Source organism: Carettochelys insculpta, chromosome 6 (assembly GCF_033958435.1).
Source record: "Carettochelys insculpta isolate YL-2023 chromosome 6, ASM3395843v1, whole genome shotgun sequence".
Classification (NCBI taxonomy): Eukaryota; Metazoa; Chordata; order Testudines; family Carettochelyidae; genus Carettochelys; species Carettochelys insculpta.
The window spans coordinates 78,775,153-78,792,147 of NC_134142.1; the positions used below are offsets into that span (position 1 = coordinate 78,775,153).

Sequence of the window (16,995 nt, forward strand, 5' to 3'; positions counted from 1 at the left end):
GCCTGGAACTTACATTTTACAAAAATGACAAGGTTGGTGAGATGGTCATCTAAAAAGATACTATCTTCTGTTGCAGCAACCAAGGATTCTGTGACACCTTATAGACTAACAGAAAAGTTTTGAGCATGAGCTTTCGTGAGCACAGACTCACTTCATCAGATGCTATGCTCACGAAAGCTCATGCTCAAAACTTTTCTGTTAGTCTATAAGGTGCCACAGGATCCTTTGTTGCTGTTACAGATCCAGACTAACACGGCTACCCCTCCGATACTTGATACCTTCTGTTGATGAGAGAGAAGCTTTTGAGTTTTGCAGAGCTCTTCTGGGCTGGGAAAGGTATTCAGAGTGTTACAGCTAACTACAAGATTGTTTGTCTAGCATTGGTACTTAATACATTTTGAGGGCTGGTCTACATTAGCTCTTGAAGTCTCTTTCAGATCTGCAATTCTAGCTATGACAATTGTGTAGCTTTGAATCAAAATATCAGAAAGTGACTTACTTGACTGTCTTTACTAGGGAAACAAAAAAGCAGTCATGAGCTGTTAAAGACTAACAGACCAATTTATTAAGTGATGAATCTTCTTGGGGTAGACCCACTTCTTCAGTGCATTATTTCCAGTACAGTACTATCTTCAGATCTGAAGAAGTGCGTCTGCCCCATGAAAGATCACAACCTAATAAATTATTTTGTTCGTCTTTAAAGTGCTACATGGTTGCTTTTTTGTTTTGCTAAGATACAGACTAACGTGGCTACCTCTCTGTTACTATTCACTAAGGTAGGTAGATGGAGTGTTTCTCCCGTTGGTCTCCCTTACTCCTTGCCATTGTGAAGAGTACAGGGGTTGACTGCTGACCCCAGAGAGATCAATTTCGCATGTCTTTATCAGACACGCAAAATCAAACTCTGGAAGATTGACCCTGATGGGGTCAATCTTTGCAGAAGTGAAGACAAGCCCGAAGAGATCATTCAAGATAAAGTGGCCTCTTAACACTTCTGCAGTCATAGGATAAAATTAAAGGGTTACAGATTATTTTAACGAGCCCTAAATCCTTTGTCGTCAAAACTGTGATTTTTAGTGGCTAGCAAAAGTAATTAATGTAAGCTAGTATTCTTGTCTGTTGAGTGTGCTGAGCAGTGTTTCTTTGAAGAGTACGGAAAGGTCTGAAGTGGAGTGACTGTTTTTGAAGTATCAAAATGGTAGTTGTGTTAGTCTGTGTCTTCAAGGACAACAAGAAGTCCTCTGACACCTTTATAGACTAACAGATATTTTGGGGCATGAAAATTCGTGGGCAAAGACCATCATCATTGTCAGATCATCTCATGAAGTGGGTCTTTCCCCATGAAAGTTTATGCGCCAAAACATGTTAGTCTATAAGGTGCCACAGAACTTCTGTGAAGTGTTCATTCGCAGTGGATGTGTATGTTTTTGTGTCTTACTTTATTTTTCTTTGTGCATTATAGACTGTAGTAATTGTCTGACTTAATCCTGGGGTTTATGGGGATTAAATTGTAGATGTTCTCTTTAAATTGTTTGAGAAAATATTGGATGATACCCTTAAATTCCTAAGTACATTTTGATGTGGGGTGATTGTGATTTTTTTTTTACAGTTGTTGGTGTAAGTTGGCTGGCCTTGTTGGTATGGTTATTGTGGTTGAGAACTGTGATATCATCCCCTTTGTCTGCTGGTTGGATTGTTATCTGGTGGTTGAATATCAGAGACCATATGGCTATCCTTCCTGCAGTTTGTGGCAGATGCGATGGTTAAGGATTTGAAGTCATTTTTTTCCCTCATGCAATCAATATAATAATTTAAAATTTCTTCCGTTGTGAGGTGTCTCGTCAGATACTATTTTCTTATGCCTATTGTTGGGTACGTAGTCATTGTGGATGATGGGGTTGCCATTGTTGGAAATAATTTTATTTGAACACAAATTGGCGAAAGACTTCTACTTCTCCCCATCTTAGTATGATGCTATGATCTGAGGTGGGACAGAAGTTCAGTCTCTTGCAGAGTCTGAATAATTTGACTGGGGTTAGAGGTACTTTTCACTAAATTGATGTTGGAATGCCCTATCGTGTTGTGGTTTGTCCTGGAGGTGAAGTTCTGTGGATTGTGGAGTTGTTGTAATGGCACCTTACAAGTGTTTGCCTCAGCAGGGAAAAGGAAGTTGTGTTTTTGTCATTGCATGTCAGTGAGTAAAGATTTCCGCATGCAGTGTACATTGGTATTTCCAAAAGAGAGCTGCTTGTTACTCTGCTGTAAATCAGCATTTTCCAGAGTGTGAGATAGGAGCATTAAGGACTAGCTGATGGACGTGGACAGTCTTCATAGTAGTTCTTCTGTCTTTTTAAAGATCTCTAGTTGTTGTGGTTGTGTATAAGACTTCTTAAAAATAGAAAGCAAGCATAGATGATGCAGAGGTGTTTGTGGAGAGCTTGAAAACATAGATCTGAGATCTGCCTCAACTGAGTCCTTGAATGTTAAATTAGATGCCTGTGATATTTTAACGTCCCTGCTAATTATTTTAATCCTCATTTATGCCTGTCAGAAAGGAAAGGATGCATCAAGATACAGGGGATGAAGAGTTAAGGGTGCGCTTTAAAATGGAATTATTAAACCTTGTTTAAGTCTTTAATGACATTTGGGGGAGGCAGTGGTTTCATTTACCTCAAAAAGGGGTTCATGTTTTCAAAAACAGTGGGCACTGTTGGTCTAAGACCTTTGTATGTTGTGTTTTTCTGTTATTGGTATTTTGCAAGTGAAACTCCTCAATGTAGAGGTGTTTTACTGGTATAATGACTGAAGTGTGTCAGCTCAGTTTACTTGAGGTTTTGAAGTTAAGAATAAGCTAAATCGGTGTCAAACACTTTTTTTTTAAATCCAGTACAGTTCATCAGGGTGGGATTTGTGTGTGTGTTACACACCAGTGTGACATTTCCCCCACCAACCAAAAACAAGAAACCCAAAACCAAAAACAACTCTGTGTAGCAAGGCCTAATAGAAAATTGCACAATTGTGTGTTGAGTAGTGTGAGCATGCTTGATAATCAGTTTGAATTTCAGGATTTGTGTTCCCTTGGTATGTGCTCTTTGGAAACTTTTCTCCAAAAATGGAGAACGGTGGCAGGAAGTCTGCAAATGTCAAAAAGTTCCCTTCACCACAAATGTTATTTTATGTATCTGGTTGGGTGACTTAATAAGCAGAATGCCACTTTTTCAGAAGAAATACCCATATGTATTTATGAGTCACTGCACATTTGATGAAGAATATTGCAGAGATTTCCCCCGACTACGTTTTTAGACCAACTTTAATTGGTCTTAATCTCTTTCATTTTTCTTCTGGGATTATTTCTAAATAGTAGTAATTAATAGAGGTAAATGGACTCCTGGTGATGTGCAAGACACATAAATAATTTAGTCCACTAAACAGTAAATAAAGTAAAAACAATACAAAAGCAATAATGTCAAGTTACGGCTTCTCCACAGGGTATTTTCAGACAGTCAGGCTATGGGAAAACAGAACCAAGTGAGGAAGATATACTAGCAGGGTTGACTTAAAAATCCTCTGAATTAAATCCAGAGATCAAAGGGGAAAGATGTAAAAAATAGTATGGAATAGATGGAGTTTCTGTTCTCTGGCAGCTCTGTGTGGATTACTGTTTACAGGGATAACATATCAGTTTCCAGATAAAAATATTTAAGACACTTTAAAAAGGATCTGTTATTTCCAGGATGAAAAGAGATGCATAAAATATAGTATTCCTTAAACAAATACAGTAGGCCAAATTCAGCCTTGCATAAAGGTGTACAATTCCTCTGACGTCCCTGAGTTTTCAGCGTGAAATGCAATCTTTTGTAAAGCATAGATTTTTGGTAAAGCGCAAAAATGTACAAATAAGGTCACAGAAAAATTTTAATGATGCAACCAGCACTCCTCCAAGATATGACTTCTTAAATCCAATATTTCCTAGAGGTGACTCTATGAAGCTTGGAACATGTGGCTGCAGTTATTTTGAAGCTTAAGTAGCTAGGAATAGCTTGTCTAAACAGGATGAAAGATGACTGCATTCCCTGGTACATGGTGTTAAGGACAGAGTTGCTGACTTAACTGTGAATTCCATGATTCCAAAGGGAAATTTAAATTTTTTTTTAACTACCTTAGATCCTGAAATTTGTATCTGGGTATCAGCATCTGTCTGCTTGTCCGCACAAAGTTACTTGAAGATCCTTATTTTAATCAAAGTCTGACAGCAAAGGAAAGAGCGACAGAAATGGTCAGGGAAAGGGCCGGGGGCGGGGAGGGGAAGCCTTTATTTTACAATTAATGTGTTTAATTTTAAAGTGAATTTAAAAAAAAAAAAAAATCATGTACATAAATACTGAAGAGTCCAGCAGTTAGAGAGAGGGAATATTAATCTGAAAGAAAAAGTACCAAGTTAAAAACATAGATTCTACTGTCTGAACACTCAGTAGGGCCACTAAGGATGGAATTGTAGCCATAACTTTGAATGTATGGACACATAAGAGTCTATTTTAAAAAGAGAAGTCCTGTGGCATCTTATAGACAAACAGACTTTTTTGGAGCATGTTGGTTTTTTTTTTTTTTTTTTTTTTTTTTTTTTTGTCAAAAAATGACTTCATCTGGTAAAGTGGGTCTTTTGCCCATGAAAACTTATGCTCCCCCCACCCAAAAAAAAAACAAACCAAAACTGTTGGGCTATGTGGTGCCACAGGACTTCTCATTGTTTTTGCAGATACAGACTAACATGGCTATCCCTCTGATACTTGTCATATTTAAAAAAAAAAAAAAAAAAAAATCCTGCTCTCTCCCTTTGCTAATTCCTCCCATAAGATACCAGACTTAACACAATGTGTAGCCGTTTTTTAAACTGATGATAAATAGTGTATTCAGATGCGTTTCAAGATTTATATTTACTAGGTTTTGTAAACAGGTTGAGAAGAAGAAAAACAAAACTTGAGGTTGTGGAGATGAGAACTATTTTTTTCCTCCTTTCTTTCTCATTAATTTTTAAAAAAAAATGCATCTTCTGGCTAAAATCAGACATTGCTAAGGTGCTGTGAGGGAGACTATTCTTGTATTTCCAGCTTGACTGGAAGCATGAATTATTTTAAGTCTTGAAAGCTTGTCTGAGCAGTCTTTGCCAGCCCAGTTCATAGAGAAGCAGATTTAGACAGGTCAGCTAAACCCTCTGAACTTTCAGGTATTGATCTGCATGGAACCATTTTGAGGTTCTTCCACTGCTGATACCTTATGGATTGTGTAAGAATTTTATGGCTCTTCTTTCAATTATTTAAAATCACTCTGTAAAAAGTATTTGCTTTGACACAATTTTGTAATATGAACACTGAATAATGGGCTAGTAAAAATCTGTTGGAAATGGCTGTAGACAGCAGCATTTTGTGCACATGTGGTTAGTTAATCACTTCTTTAAAAAAAAACAAACAAACAACCTTTCAACCTTGAATATTTAAGTTAAATTTCTGGCAAGAACTAGTGCCATATAATAATTAGTTGCAAATTCAAATTAAGCTGTTTCAGATATCAGCCAATTATTTATTGACCATCCTGGTTGTGCTTGTTGCTGTACAAAATGGTTTGCAGCAGTTTTTAATCAACACATTTAAGAAAGAAAGTTGTTTCAGAGATCCCAGGTACGCTGGGTTTCAGCCTGGTGCTAGCTTTTACAGTGGAGTTGCTATGGATCTGTAAGTGGGAATTCAACTGGAAATACTGCTATTTTATTCCACAATAAGACTGCTTCAGTGCTCCAAATGGTACGTTGGTGTCTGTCAGCTCGTTGTCAAAAGCAAAGGGTGACTAGATGAATGCCTGAACTAGCTTTTATCAGTGCTGTGTGACTTCTAGCATGATTTAGCTTTTTTTATATTATGCCCTCTCTTAATCAATTATGTTAAACTCATATATGCAGCCTGCAATGAGGTGCAAAAGAAGTTGTGCGTTGGCATAAGATTGTTTAGATTAGTGATACCCTGACTGAGGCTCAGGTGCTGCAAGTGGCTCTCTAATGTGTTTCCTGTGACTGTTTGCCTCGCATGTGATTAAGTCAGTGTGATTTGTTTATTAACCAAACAGGACGCTTTTTCTATGTTAACCAGTTGTAGAATACTGGGTCAGTCACATGCGTGCATATGTACTTTTATAGCTAGAAAAGGAAACAATAAATTTGACTCAAACTACAGAGGTCTGGGTATGACCTTTTTGACAAACAGTTAGACTTAGGCTGTGTCTGCACTACAAAAATAACTTTGAAGTTGCTTACTTCTAAGTAAGCAACTTCAAATTGAGCATCTACACTCAAATTTTGAAGTAGGGCACTATTCCATTCCCGGAAATGGAGCAAGGACTTCGAAGTTGGGCTCCCTACTTCAAAGTTAACTTCAAAGTAAGGGAAAATGTGTGTAGACTCTCTGATGGGTACTTCGAAGTAGTGTAGACTTTTTTTATTCAAACCATATGGCATCCTGTCAATTTATTGGCTTGAGTTTTAAGTGTATTTCTTTCTTTCTTTGACTTTTAGATTACCAGAGATTGATGACTGTGGCTGAGACCATCACCGCACTAATGTTTCCATTCCAGTGGCAGCATGTATATGTTCCCATCCTGCCAGCCTCTCTCCTTCATTTCCTAGATGCCCCTGTCCCTTATTTGATGGGCTTGCACTCCAATGGACTAGATGATAGGTCTAAGCTGGAACTGCCTCAAGAGGTGAGAGAAGCTTGGTTGGATATATATGTAAATATTTTACATGGCTACTAAGTTATTTCGGGAGAAGTGAAAGAAACTGAGTGAACAGTGAAATCCATGAGAGGGAATGTAAAGTGGAAATGTGCATTATGGACATTCCTGTTGCCATTGTTCTGATGAATTTCATTTTGAGATATGGGATAAAATCCATTCCAATGAAAGCAGGAAATAGATCTCACTGAATTGGGAACTATCTGCTGTAGTAATCTGCCACTTACGTATATTTATGCAGCAAAAGTACTTGGAGAGAAAATACATTTTGAACTCTAGTGATGTCAATATTTTTGTTGCTAGTTGACTGTAATAGTGTTTGCACTATGCCGACTCAGAATAAAAGGATGATTCCTACCCAAAATACTTGACCAACTAAGTATGGGTTTGGGACAGCACAAATAGCTGCATTATGTTTATTTTGTTCCCTTGATTCACCCAGCACCAGCTTACATGCTCAACAGAAAAGGTTTGAGTGGCTGCCTGTGGAAATCAGGGTGTGCAATGACAGAATGTCCTTAAGCACTGTCTGAGACTGCACAGGGGAATGGCTACGGAAGAAGGCAGCTGTCAGCATGAGGCTGCTAAACCAAATAGGAGCTTTGCTTCTGGTGGTCTTGAGTTTAACATACACGGGTACCTTCTCATGCTGTTTAATTCCAAAATCCTCAAGCGGATTTCCCCTTCTGAGCTGTGGGAGAGCACCAGGCTGGCAGATGTCTGTTGTTGCCTAGGAGTCATGTTGCATATTTGATGACTTTGTAAATGACTGATAGTGCCCTATATTCATTCTCAAAAGTACAGGGAGTTTTGAACCCTAAAACTGCCTGCAAAGAGACATCCAGAAGGAGTTTTGGCTATCCAGTCTGCTTTCATATAACTAATACAGGGAAGCAATATGGAAGTCTGAACATACTGGCATGCGAGAGCACATTACTGTAAGTTAGAGATTTTCCAGCATTATTAGAAGTATCTAAATGCTTATTAAAACATCTGGGTTTGGATGAACTGTTTTTGGAAAATGGTCTAAAGAAGTAAATGTACCTATAGATGCAAGAATATTACATTGTTTTATTCATATTGTTTCTTTACATTTTGCAGACAATTACCAACACTCTCGTGAGAGAGACAGGCATCTAGACTTTTTCAGTAGACTGTTCCTTTCAGAATTAATATCTGTGAAGCACAATTTGGGCTGTATGATCCAACCAGTGTTAAAATCCATTTAAAGGCTAATGTATAGGCAGGACACATCCATCCCCAACACTAGCTGAAGAGGCACTGGAAATATATGGGAAGAGGCTGGTTATGGAATCTTAATGATGTCCATGGACACTGGGTCCTTTTGTTCATCTAGTTACCTCCTTTGTTTTCTTTTTACCTTATATTTTTTCAACACAAAAGAGAAATCTGGAAGATTTGGCAGAAAAAATTACCTGCTTTTCAATATCCAGCAGTACAGAAGCACAACGTGGCAGAGAAAACTCTCACTAAAAAGACCTCTTGACATTTGAGCGGTGACTCTTCTGTAAGCCTCCACTTAAGTCACTATGTCAGCACTTTGTTATTTTTATTCAAATCTGCATGTCATCTGGTGTTTATATTCCATTTGTTGTAGGAACTGAAAAATGAAATCTTTTCCTACCAATACTGTCACGTTCTTTCTCATCAGCATTGAGGGCTTTGTGTTTTTTCTAATGATGCTAAGCCCACATTGAGCAGTATAGTTTTGTTTTTCTCCTTGTTTATGCACCAGGATCATGAAGCACTTTAAGAATGGTCAGTTACTTCAGATGATTTCTTGTTTACTTGTTTTTCATGGTCCAATTAATGTAACTAATATTGATTTTGTTTTTGGTTTTGTTTTGTTTTTTTAGCTGCCAGTGGGAGTGAAATAAGTGTGTGTGTGAGGGGGTGGTATTAGTAATATATCTTATTTGTTAGTGCATAGACTTCTTATATAATAACATAAACGTATGCAACAGATTGAAAAAAATAATCCCTCTTCAACAGAGGGGGAGGCCTGTCCTTAGAATCTGGAGAAAATTTCACTTCACATATATAGTTTTTTATACTGACAGAGAGATAGCCGTGTTGGTCTGTATTCTGTGAAAGTCTGGAATTCTACATTCAGTGCTTCTGTAACCATGCACAGACTGACATTATATGCAAACAGCACCAAATGAGACACAACCTTAACTATGCTGAACGCTATGCTGTGCTGAGTCTCAAAAATAACCCAGATGATATAACCTAACCAGCTGACAAAGTGGGTGCTATTGTTGTTGTAATCAATAAGACAGACTATGAATAGGAGGTAGCCAGACAAATTTCCAATACCACATTTTACAGACCTCTTTTTTTCTCTGATCTGACTTCGGAATTCCGAAAGAAACTACACCATTTACTTAAGGAACTACCTGTTTCTACTCAGGACCTTATTCTTTCCGAGACACCAACTGAGCCCCGACCTGACTTATTCTATTTGCTTCCCAAAATCCACAAACCTGGAAACCCCGGATGCTCTATCACTTCGGGTATTGGCACCCTTTCTTCTGGACTATCCAGCTATGTAGACTCCCTCCTCAAACCCTACGTTACCAATGCTCCTAGCTATCTCCGAGATACCACTGACTTCTTGAGGAAATTACAAAACATTGGAAAACTTCCTGACACCACCATTCTTGCCACCATGGACGTAGAGGCACTCTACACCAATATTCCACATGAAGATGGATGACAAGCAGTGAGGGATACAGTCCCTGACATAACCACAGCTAACCTGGTGGCTGACCAATGTAACTTTGTTCTCACCCACAATTATTTCTGATTTTGGGACAATATATACCTCCAGATAAGTGGCACTGCTATGGGCACCTGCATGGCCCCACAATATGCAAATATATTTATGGATGACTTGGGAACGAGCATTTAGGAATCGCTGTTGCTATTAACTCTCCTTTACTTACGATACATCAATGACATCTTTATCCTTTGGACCTATGGTAAAGAGACTCTAGAAGAATTTCACAGAGATTTTAACAATCTGCACCCCACCATCAACTTATGCCTTGACCACTCCGCACAAGAGAGACATTTCCTGGACACCACAGTACAAATCACTGATGTCCAGATCAGTACTACTCTCTACTGTAAACCCACTGACTGCTACACTTACCTACTTGCTTCCATCCTGCACACACAACGAGATGTATTGTTTTCACTCAAGCCCTGAGATACAATCGCATATGCTCTGATCCTACTGACAGAGACCAAAAACTACAAGATCTCTACCAAGGATTCATAAACCTCATTACCCACCGGGAGAAGTAAAAAAACAAATCGACAGGTCCAGACAAATACTCAGAAACCATCTACTCCAAGATAGGCCCAAAAAAGCCAATAACAGAACACAACTGGTCATTACCTACAGTCCTCAACTCAAACCACTGCAACACATCATTAAAAACCTACAACCTATCCTAAATCATGATGGCACACTCCAGAAGTCCCTAGGCGAGAGGCCTGCTCTTTCCTATAGACAGCCTCCCAACCTTGTTGAGGATTCTCACTAGCAACCACAGGTATACTGCAATAATACTAATCCTGGAACTTTTCCTTGCGACAAGCCCCGTTGCCAACTTTGTCCACATATCTATTCTGGAGATACCATCACTGGACCTAACCGCATTAATTACAGAATGACAGGCACATTCTCCTGTTCCTCAACTAATATCCTATGTGCCATCATGTGACAGCAATGCCCACACACTATGTACCTATGACAAACTGCAAACACACTTTGACAATGAATGGACATAGAGCAGACTTCCAAAATCTCCAAATACACAAACCTGTCAGCCAGCACTTTAATGGAGTGGGCCATTCTGTTAAAGACCTGCGAGTTTGTGTTCTACTGAAAAGAGACTTTAACTGTCTACAGAGGGAATGCTCAGAACTAACATTCATATTCAAATTTGACACATTAACGCATGGTTTTTATAGGGACAGCAATTACCTGACCCGTTATAAGGACTCTTTTACACATGTTGATGTTTGGCGTAACACTTAACTTCCTTTTCCCTGCACCCGTCTCTCTGCTCTTCTGATTTGCCAACTTTGATAACAATTTTTCTGATTTGTCAACCTTGATAACAATTTTTGGACCGCTGTGTTTTATATACTGAGTCTGTTCTGGTAAGGCTATGATCTGAAGATGTAGATCTGTCCCACGAAAGCTCATCACCTAATAAACTATTTTGTTAGTGTTTTTAAAGTGCCACATGACTAATTAATTTTTATACTGTATTCATGTATGAATCTAAACTAGATGACAAGAAAGTGACTTTTTGAAGGATGTTCTCAGTATTCGTAAAAGATCTATGGTGGAATATATCCATCCCTTCTCTTTTTTTCAATGTGATCCATGAAGCACTTCTGCATAGGAACTTTTGCTACAAAGAACTTGTGGAGAATTAGAAATTACTTTTCTATCACAGTTCAAAGAACAGAATCTTTTGAGGGCAAATGTAATGTTGAAATGTGTTTTCCAGTATAATTAAAGAGCGTTTGGAACAGCTTGAACTAACGCCTGGCTCATCTGAGGCTTAAATGTTTCAGTTTCTTGTTCGAAGAGCCAGACTGCATCATTCTTACACCCCATGAATATGTAGTACTTCATTCTGACAAGTCCCGTGGTGGAAGGAGAGAGAAATCTCAGTTCACGTTCAGTCTGTCCTTTGCCTCTACTGCTTCATTAGTTAGTTAATATTTTCTTAGCAGAGAGGAAGTTATACCTCATCAGATGATTGGAAAATGTAAGTGTGCTCTCCGAATTCCAGAAATACGTTTATAAATAAAGCAGCAGTCGCTCCCTAAGAATGGCAGGTTTCCTCATCTCTTCTCCTTTTTAGTGATGAGGTAAATGTGAATATTTATAGGATTTTTGGTATTCTGGATCCATCTGAGTGTTTGGCTGACGTTACAGCATTATTATTAGTTGCTCTGCCTGCACTCAGAATGGTCTCAGGTTTAAAAGAGGAAATGTTTTTTTTCTTGATGATAAACTGCTGGCAGATAGGAGGGAAGCTAAGGTGCCAAAACATTTTAGCTTTAAATATTTTTCCAACTTCACTGCTCCATGTGCTCTGGTCTCTCCTGCAGTGAGCCAAAGGTTGGAGCCTCTAATTTTTGACAGTTTTCTTTTATTCTTTGAAACGGCTTTGTTTCTACCTGTCCCACCTTGTGGCTTTATTTTCAAGGTTTGTAACATCAATCTCTACTCCTAGTAATTGATCGGAATTATTTTTTGAATTACTCTCAGTACTACTATGTGTGTTTTACCTTGCACGTTTTTCTAATTTACCAGGTCTGGTGCTATCCCCTGGTGAGTGGTCACATTAGGTCTTCGCAAAGGGTTCCTCCCTATCTTTGGGTGTCCAACTTTCCAAATGCACAAAACCGAGCACCCTTTGCCCTGCCCTGCCCTGCCCCTTCTCCTCAGGCCCAGCCTTCCACTCAGTGCAGCCCCCTTCCCACTGTCACTTACTCTCTCCAACCTGCGCTCACTCTCATTGGGCAGGGGCAGCGGGTTGGGGTAGGAGAGGGGGTAGGGGCTCCAGCTGAGGATTCAGGCTCCAGTGTGGGTTGAGAGATGAAGGGTTCAGGATGTGGGAGGGGGCTTCAGGCAGGGGGTTGGGGTACAGGAGTGGTCTCAGAACTGAGGTGTGGGTTTGTGGGCATGTGCAGGGGGGTCGTCTCAGGCCTGGGATAGGGAAATTGGGTGCAGCGGGGAGTTCTGACCGGGGGCAGGGGGTTTGGTGTGTGGGTTCTTGTCAGGTGATGCTTACAACGGGCAGTGTTAGTGTCACCGTGGGGCTATGGCACGCTCCCTACCAGCTCTGGGCCTGTGCTGGTTGTGGGAGCAGCTGGCATATCCAGCCTCTCAGCAGGGGCACAGCGAGGCAGCTCTGCACAGTATGCATTGGTCACACCGCCCAGGCACTACCCCTATAACGCTCAATGGCAACAGTGCCTGGCCAATGGAAGCTGCAGAAGTGGTGCTTGGAGGAGGGGTAGCATGCAGCACTGCCCTGACCACCCCTGCAGGGCATATGCTGGCAGGGCAGTCACGGAGCCTTTCGTAGGCCTGCTGCACCATCAACAGGACTTGTCATGGGCGTTCCCGGTGCCAACTAGATACCCAGCAGGCCTGCCAGTCGGGGGGAGGGGCGAAGGAGGCAGTTGCCACTGGGGCTGGTGTTTTGAAAGAGGCCCAGGGTTCCTGCCTCTGCTACTTTGTCCATGGTGGTGGCTGGAGCTCTGGCCCTTTTGAAGTGCATTGCTGCTCCAGCTGCATGTGGCTGTGAGAGGGAGTGTGTGTGTGTGTGTGGGGGGGAGAGCCCAGTGATGTGATCTTAGCCCCACCCCTTCTGCACTTGGCTCTACACCTTCTGCTGTGCAGAACCAGCCCCCGCATCTCCCTTGCCTTGGCCTTTGTAGGCCCTGATGCTTAGCAACCCTACACCTTCTAGGTTTATCAAAACAAAAAAGCACTCCAGTAGCACTTTAAAGATTAACAAAATAACTTATTAGGTGGTGAGCTTTCGGGGGACAGACCACCTCTCACCTTCTAGGTTTGGGGGTGGCACTCCAACTTGGAGTCTAACTTCTAGAGTTTGCAAGTCCAGTTTTATTTATTTATTTATTGAATTTGGAGATTTGTTTTGGAACTTGTTTGGTTTTTCCCTGAATTACCAGGGGTATTCTAAAGGTACTCCAAACTTCAGAAGTACAAGTTTGCAATTAGATAATCTGAGTTGGAAACTAAACAAACTTATGCTCAGGTAGGCCTGCAGAGCTCAGTAACACAAATCTGTGCCCTCTCTCATCACTTATGGAAGAATGCTGCATACAAGCAAATCTTGCTGCTTGGATGTACCCCAAACTGGGGATAGAGGTACCCATCTATGTGAGTGAATCTGGAAGTCTGCTCAGGCAGCTCTACCACTTTATTCTGTATGAATATGTGAGTCTGCCCCAGAGGCTAAATAGACAGTGATCCGTAGTAAGGAAATAGCAACGAAGGGTCCTGTGGCACCTTATAGACTAACGGAAAAGTTTTGAGCATGAGCTTTCGTGAGCACAGACTCACTTCATCAGGTGCTGGTCTTGGAAATCTGCAGGGCCAGGTATAAATAAGACAGAGCAAGGGTGGGGATAACAAGGTTAGCTCAGTCAGCAAGGGTGAGGCTTACTATCAGGAACAGATGTTTGTGCTGTGTCCAAACTATTGTGTACAAGCATATTGATTAGCTCACATTATTAGGCAGTAAGTCTGAATGAAGTTTAGAGAAGACAGACCTTGAGGATTATACTTCATTGTTAAAGCACAGTAGCCTGCCCCACCCCCACCAGCTGTGGAAGCAGCACACTTTAAAACACTGTAGATTTGTGCCAATCTGGAGATGCTAGTGTAAATGTGTCCACTCTGGAATTTGTACTAGTATAACTATTTTAGTAAGAAAAATCAAAACCCTAACAGCAGTAGTACAAATCTGGTGCCCAGACACAGCCTTTGGTGCTTATTAGGAAAGCCAGCTGCAGAGTGTAAAAATAGCTCAAGTTCTGTAGGACCAGAAAAGAACCTGAATTCTTGTATTGCAGCAAAATCAGGTAAAAGGAATGAAGGCTTTGAAACTGTGTATATGGGGTTTAGATCTGCAACATGCCAGTGGTGGTACTCAGGTTATGTCTATGCTACCACAGTAAGTCAACCTTAGGTATGTAACTCCAGCCTCGTGAATAATGTAGCTGGAGTGGGGATACCTTAGGCTGACTACCTGCAGTGTTGAAGGGACTCTCTGGGAGACTTACCTTATATTCTCATCTTGGGTAGGGTATTAAGGTTGACTGTAGAACAATCTCTGATTGATTTGGTGAGTCTTTGCTAGATCCCCTAAATTGACCACTGATTCATCTATTTCCGATTAGTTCATAGAATCATAGAACTGGAATGGACCTCAGGAGGTCATCTAGTCCAGCCCCTTGCTTCAGGCAGGATCACCCCCAACTAAGTCATTCCATCCAGGACCTTGTCAAGCTGGACTTAAAAACCTCAGGGGATGGAGAATCTACCACCTGTCTAGGCAACGCATTCAAGTGCTTTGCCACCCTCCCACTGAAGTAGTTTTTCCTAATATCCAACCTACACCTCTCCCTCTGTAACTTCCGACCATCGCTCCTTGTTCTGCCATCTGTCATCACTGAGAAGAATTTCTCCCCATCCTCTTTCGAGCTCCCCTTCAGGAGGTTGAAGGCTGTTATTAAATCACCTCTCAGTCTTCTCTTCTTCTTCAAGTGGTCCCTGTGGGTGCTCCACAATAGGTGTCGGGCTCGCCCGGCGCTGCAGATCGGAAATCTTCTAGCAGTTTCTCCTGGATCGCTCATGCGCTGGCGCGCGCCGCCCCCCCTGCACACCCCTGGCCGCGTGCACGATCCAGTCCCCGCCAGTTCCTTCTCAACCGCCATCGGCTGCAGACGGAATCCACTCAGGCTAAGGCCAGAGTCAGATTACTTAGTGGTTTTTCTTTTCTACGTGTGATTTGTTTTTCGGTTGTTAAACAAAAAAAAAAAAAGAAAGAAGAGAGAAAGCAAAGACAAAGAGAATACCAGCAAAAAAAAAAAAAAAAAAAGAGAGGAGCGGAGAAGAGAGGAGCGGATGTGAAGGCCATTAGGCCACCTGCTGCTGCAGGCCGGTGATCACTCTTTGGGGTGGAAAGGCACGGATTAAGTGTTAAGTACCCTCTTAACAATAAAGGACTCACCACAATGGCCTCTTCAGGTTTTACACAGCGTGAGTCATGCCGTGAAGCTATGCCGGCCTCTGTGGGGCATAGCAAAGGCATCCGACGCCTGGGGGAATTACAGGCTTCCCGTCCGCGTTCTCACTGTGCTCTACCCCGCCCGCCCGCCTTCAGTGCAGAAAGGGAGGGAACTTTCCCTGGCTCAATCCTTGCCGTGCATCTGCAGCGAGCAGGACGAGCGAAGCACACAGCTACCGGCCGCATACTCAGGCGGCGGCACCGTCACAGGCGGCACAGACCCCCGCGGCACCAGTGGTGCAGGGGTGCCAGGCATGGAGCCTGCAGGCACTGGAGGGGGATACCCGCGCGGCACCGCAGCTGACGGTGCTGAGCGCGGCGCTGACAGCGGGGCCGAGATCCCCGGCAAGGAAGGGGGCGGTGCCAGCCCCGCAGTGGAGGGGCAAGGCAACATCAAAAACTCGGCACCGCAGTCCATCTCTGGACAGGGCTGCGCTGCTGTTAGCACCAAGCCCTCCCCCTGTGATACACACGCCGCACCGAAGGCCTGTGTCTCCACCGGCCTATCAAGGGGCGGGGGCGGGGAATTTATCCTCAGCAAAGACGCTACGCTTACAACCACAGCGTGCTCAATATCAGTGGGGCTACGGCCAAGGGCGCTATCAATAGCGGCAACAGTACAGAACTCCTAGGCGACGTTCTCAACAAAGCCGTATGCCCTCAGGTCAGGCCTCAAAGGCAACAAGTTTGATGGGTATGTCGGGGGCTGCACTATTTAGTACCCTCGCTCAATGCCACTCTCATCTCATGTTCCATCATCGCCTCAGACCGTTCCACTCCCAATGGCAAAAGATCACCACAGACATATGGGTGCTGGAGATCATAGCCATGGGTTACGTGATCCCCTCCCAGTCGCTTCCACCGACGAAGCCTCCCACCAGGCGTCCCCTCAGGGACGCTGCCACGAGGCGAGGCTCAAGCAGAAGGTGACTCACCTTATGTTCATAAGGGCGGTAAAAAGAGTGCCGGAATAATTCCAGGGGAAGGTTTTTATTCACGCTACTTCCTACCAGAGAAGAAAACAGGAGACTGGAGGCCCATCTTAGATCTTCAGGGCCTCAACCGTTACTTGCTCAAGCAACAGTTTTGGATGATCACAGTTGCTTTGATACTCACGGCACCGGACGATGGAGACTGGGTTGCAGCCCTCGACTTACGAGATGCTTACTTTCATATAACAATCCACCCAGCACACAGACGCTTCCTCCGCTTCATGGTCGGCCAGGAGTGCTTCCAACACAGGGTTCTTCCGTTTGGCCTCTCCTCGGCCCCCAGAGTCTTCACCAAAACCTTGGCAGTGGTGTCAGCCTACCTGCACAGACAGGGGGAGTTT

The 16,995-nt window shown here is 42.4% G+C and overlaps 1 protein-coding gene across 10 annotated transcripts in view; it reads left to right on the forward strand.

The window, feature by feature from the left end:
• Positions 1-16,995, forward strand: part of DENND5A (DENN domain containing 5A) — a 116,306-nt gene that overhangs the window by 33,013 nt on the left and 66,298 nt on the right. For all 10 annotated transcript variants that reach the window (XR_012645989.1, XM_074997429.1, XM_074997431.1 and 7 more), the window contains one exon: positions 6,563-6,750. Coding sequence is in view for 9 of the 10 variants with exons in the window: in XM_074997429.1 (XP_074853530.1) it covers positions 6,563-6,750 (188 nt within the window). In the remaining variant the exon portion in view is untranslated. The remainder of the gene's footprint in view (positions 1-6,562; positions 6,751-16,995) is intronic.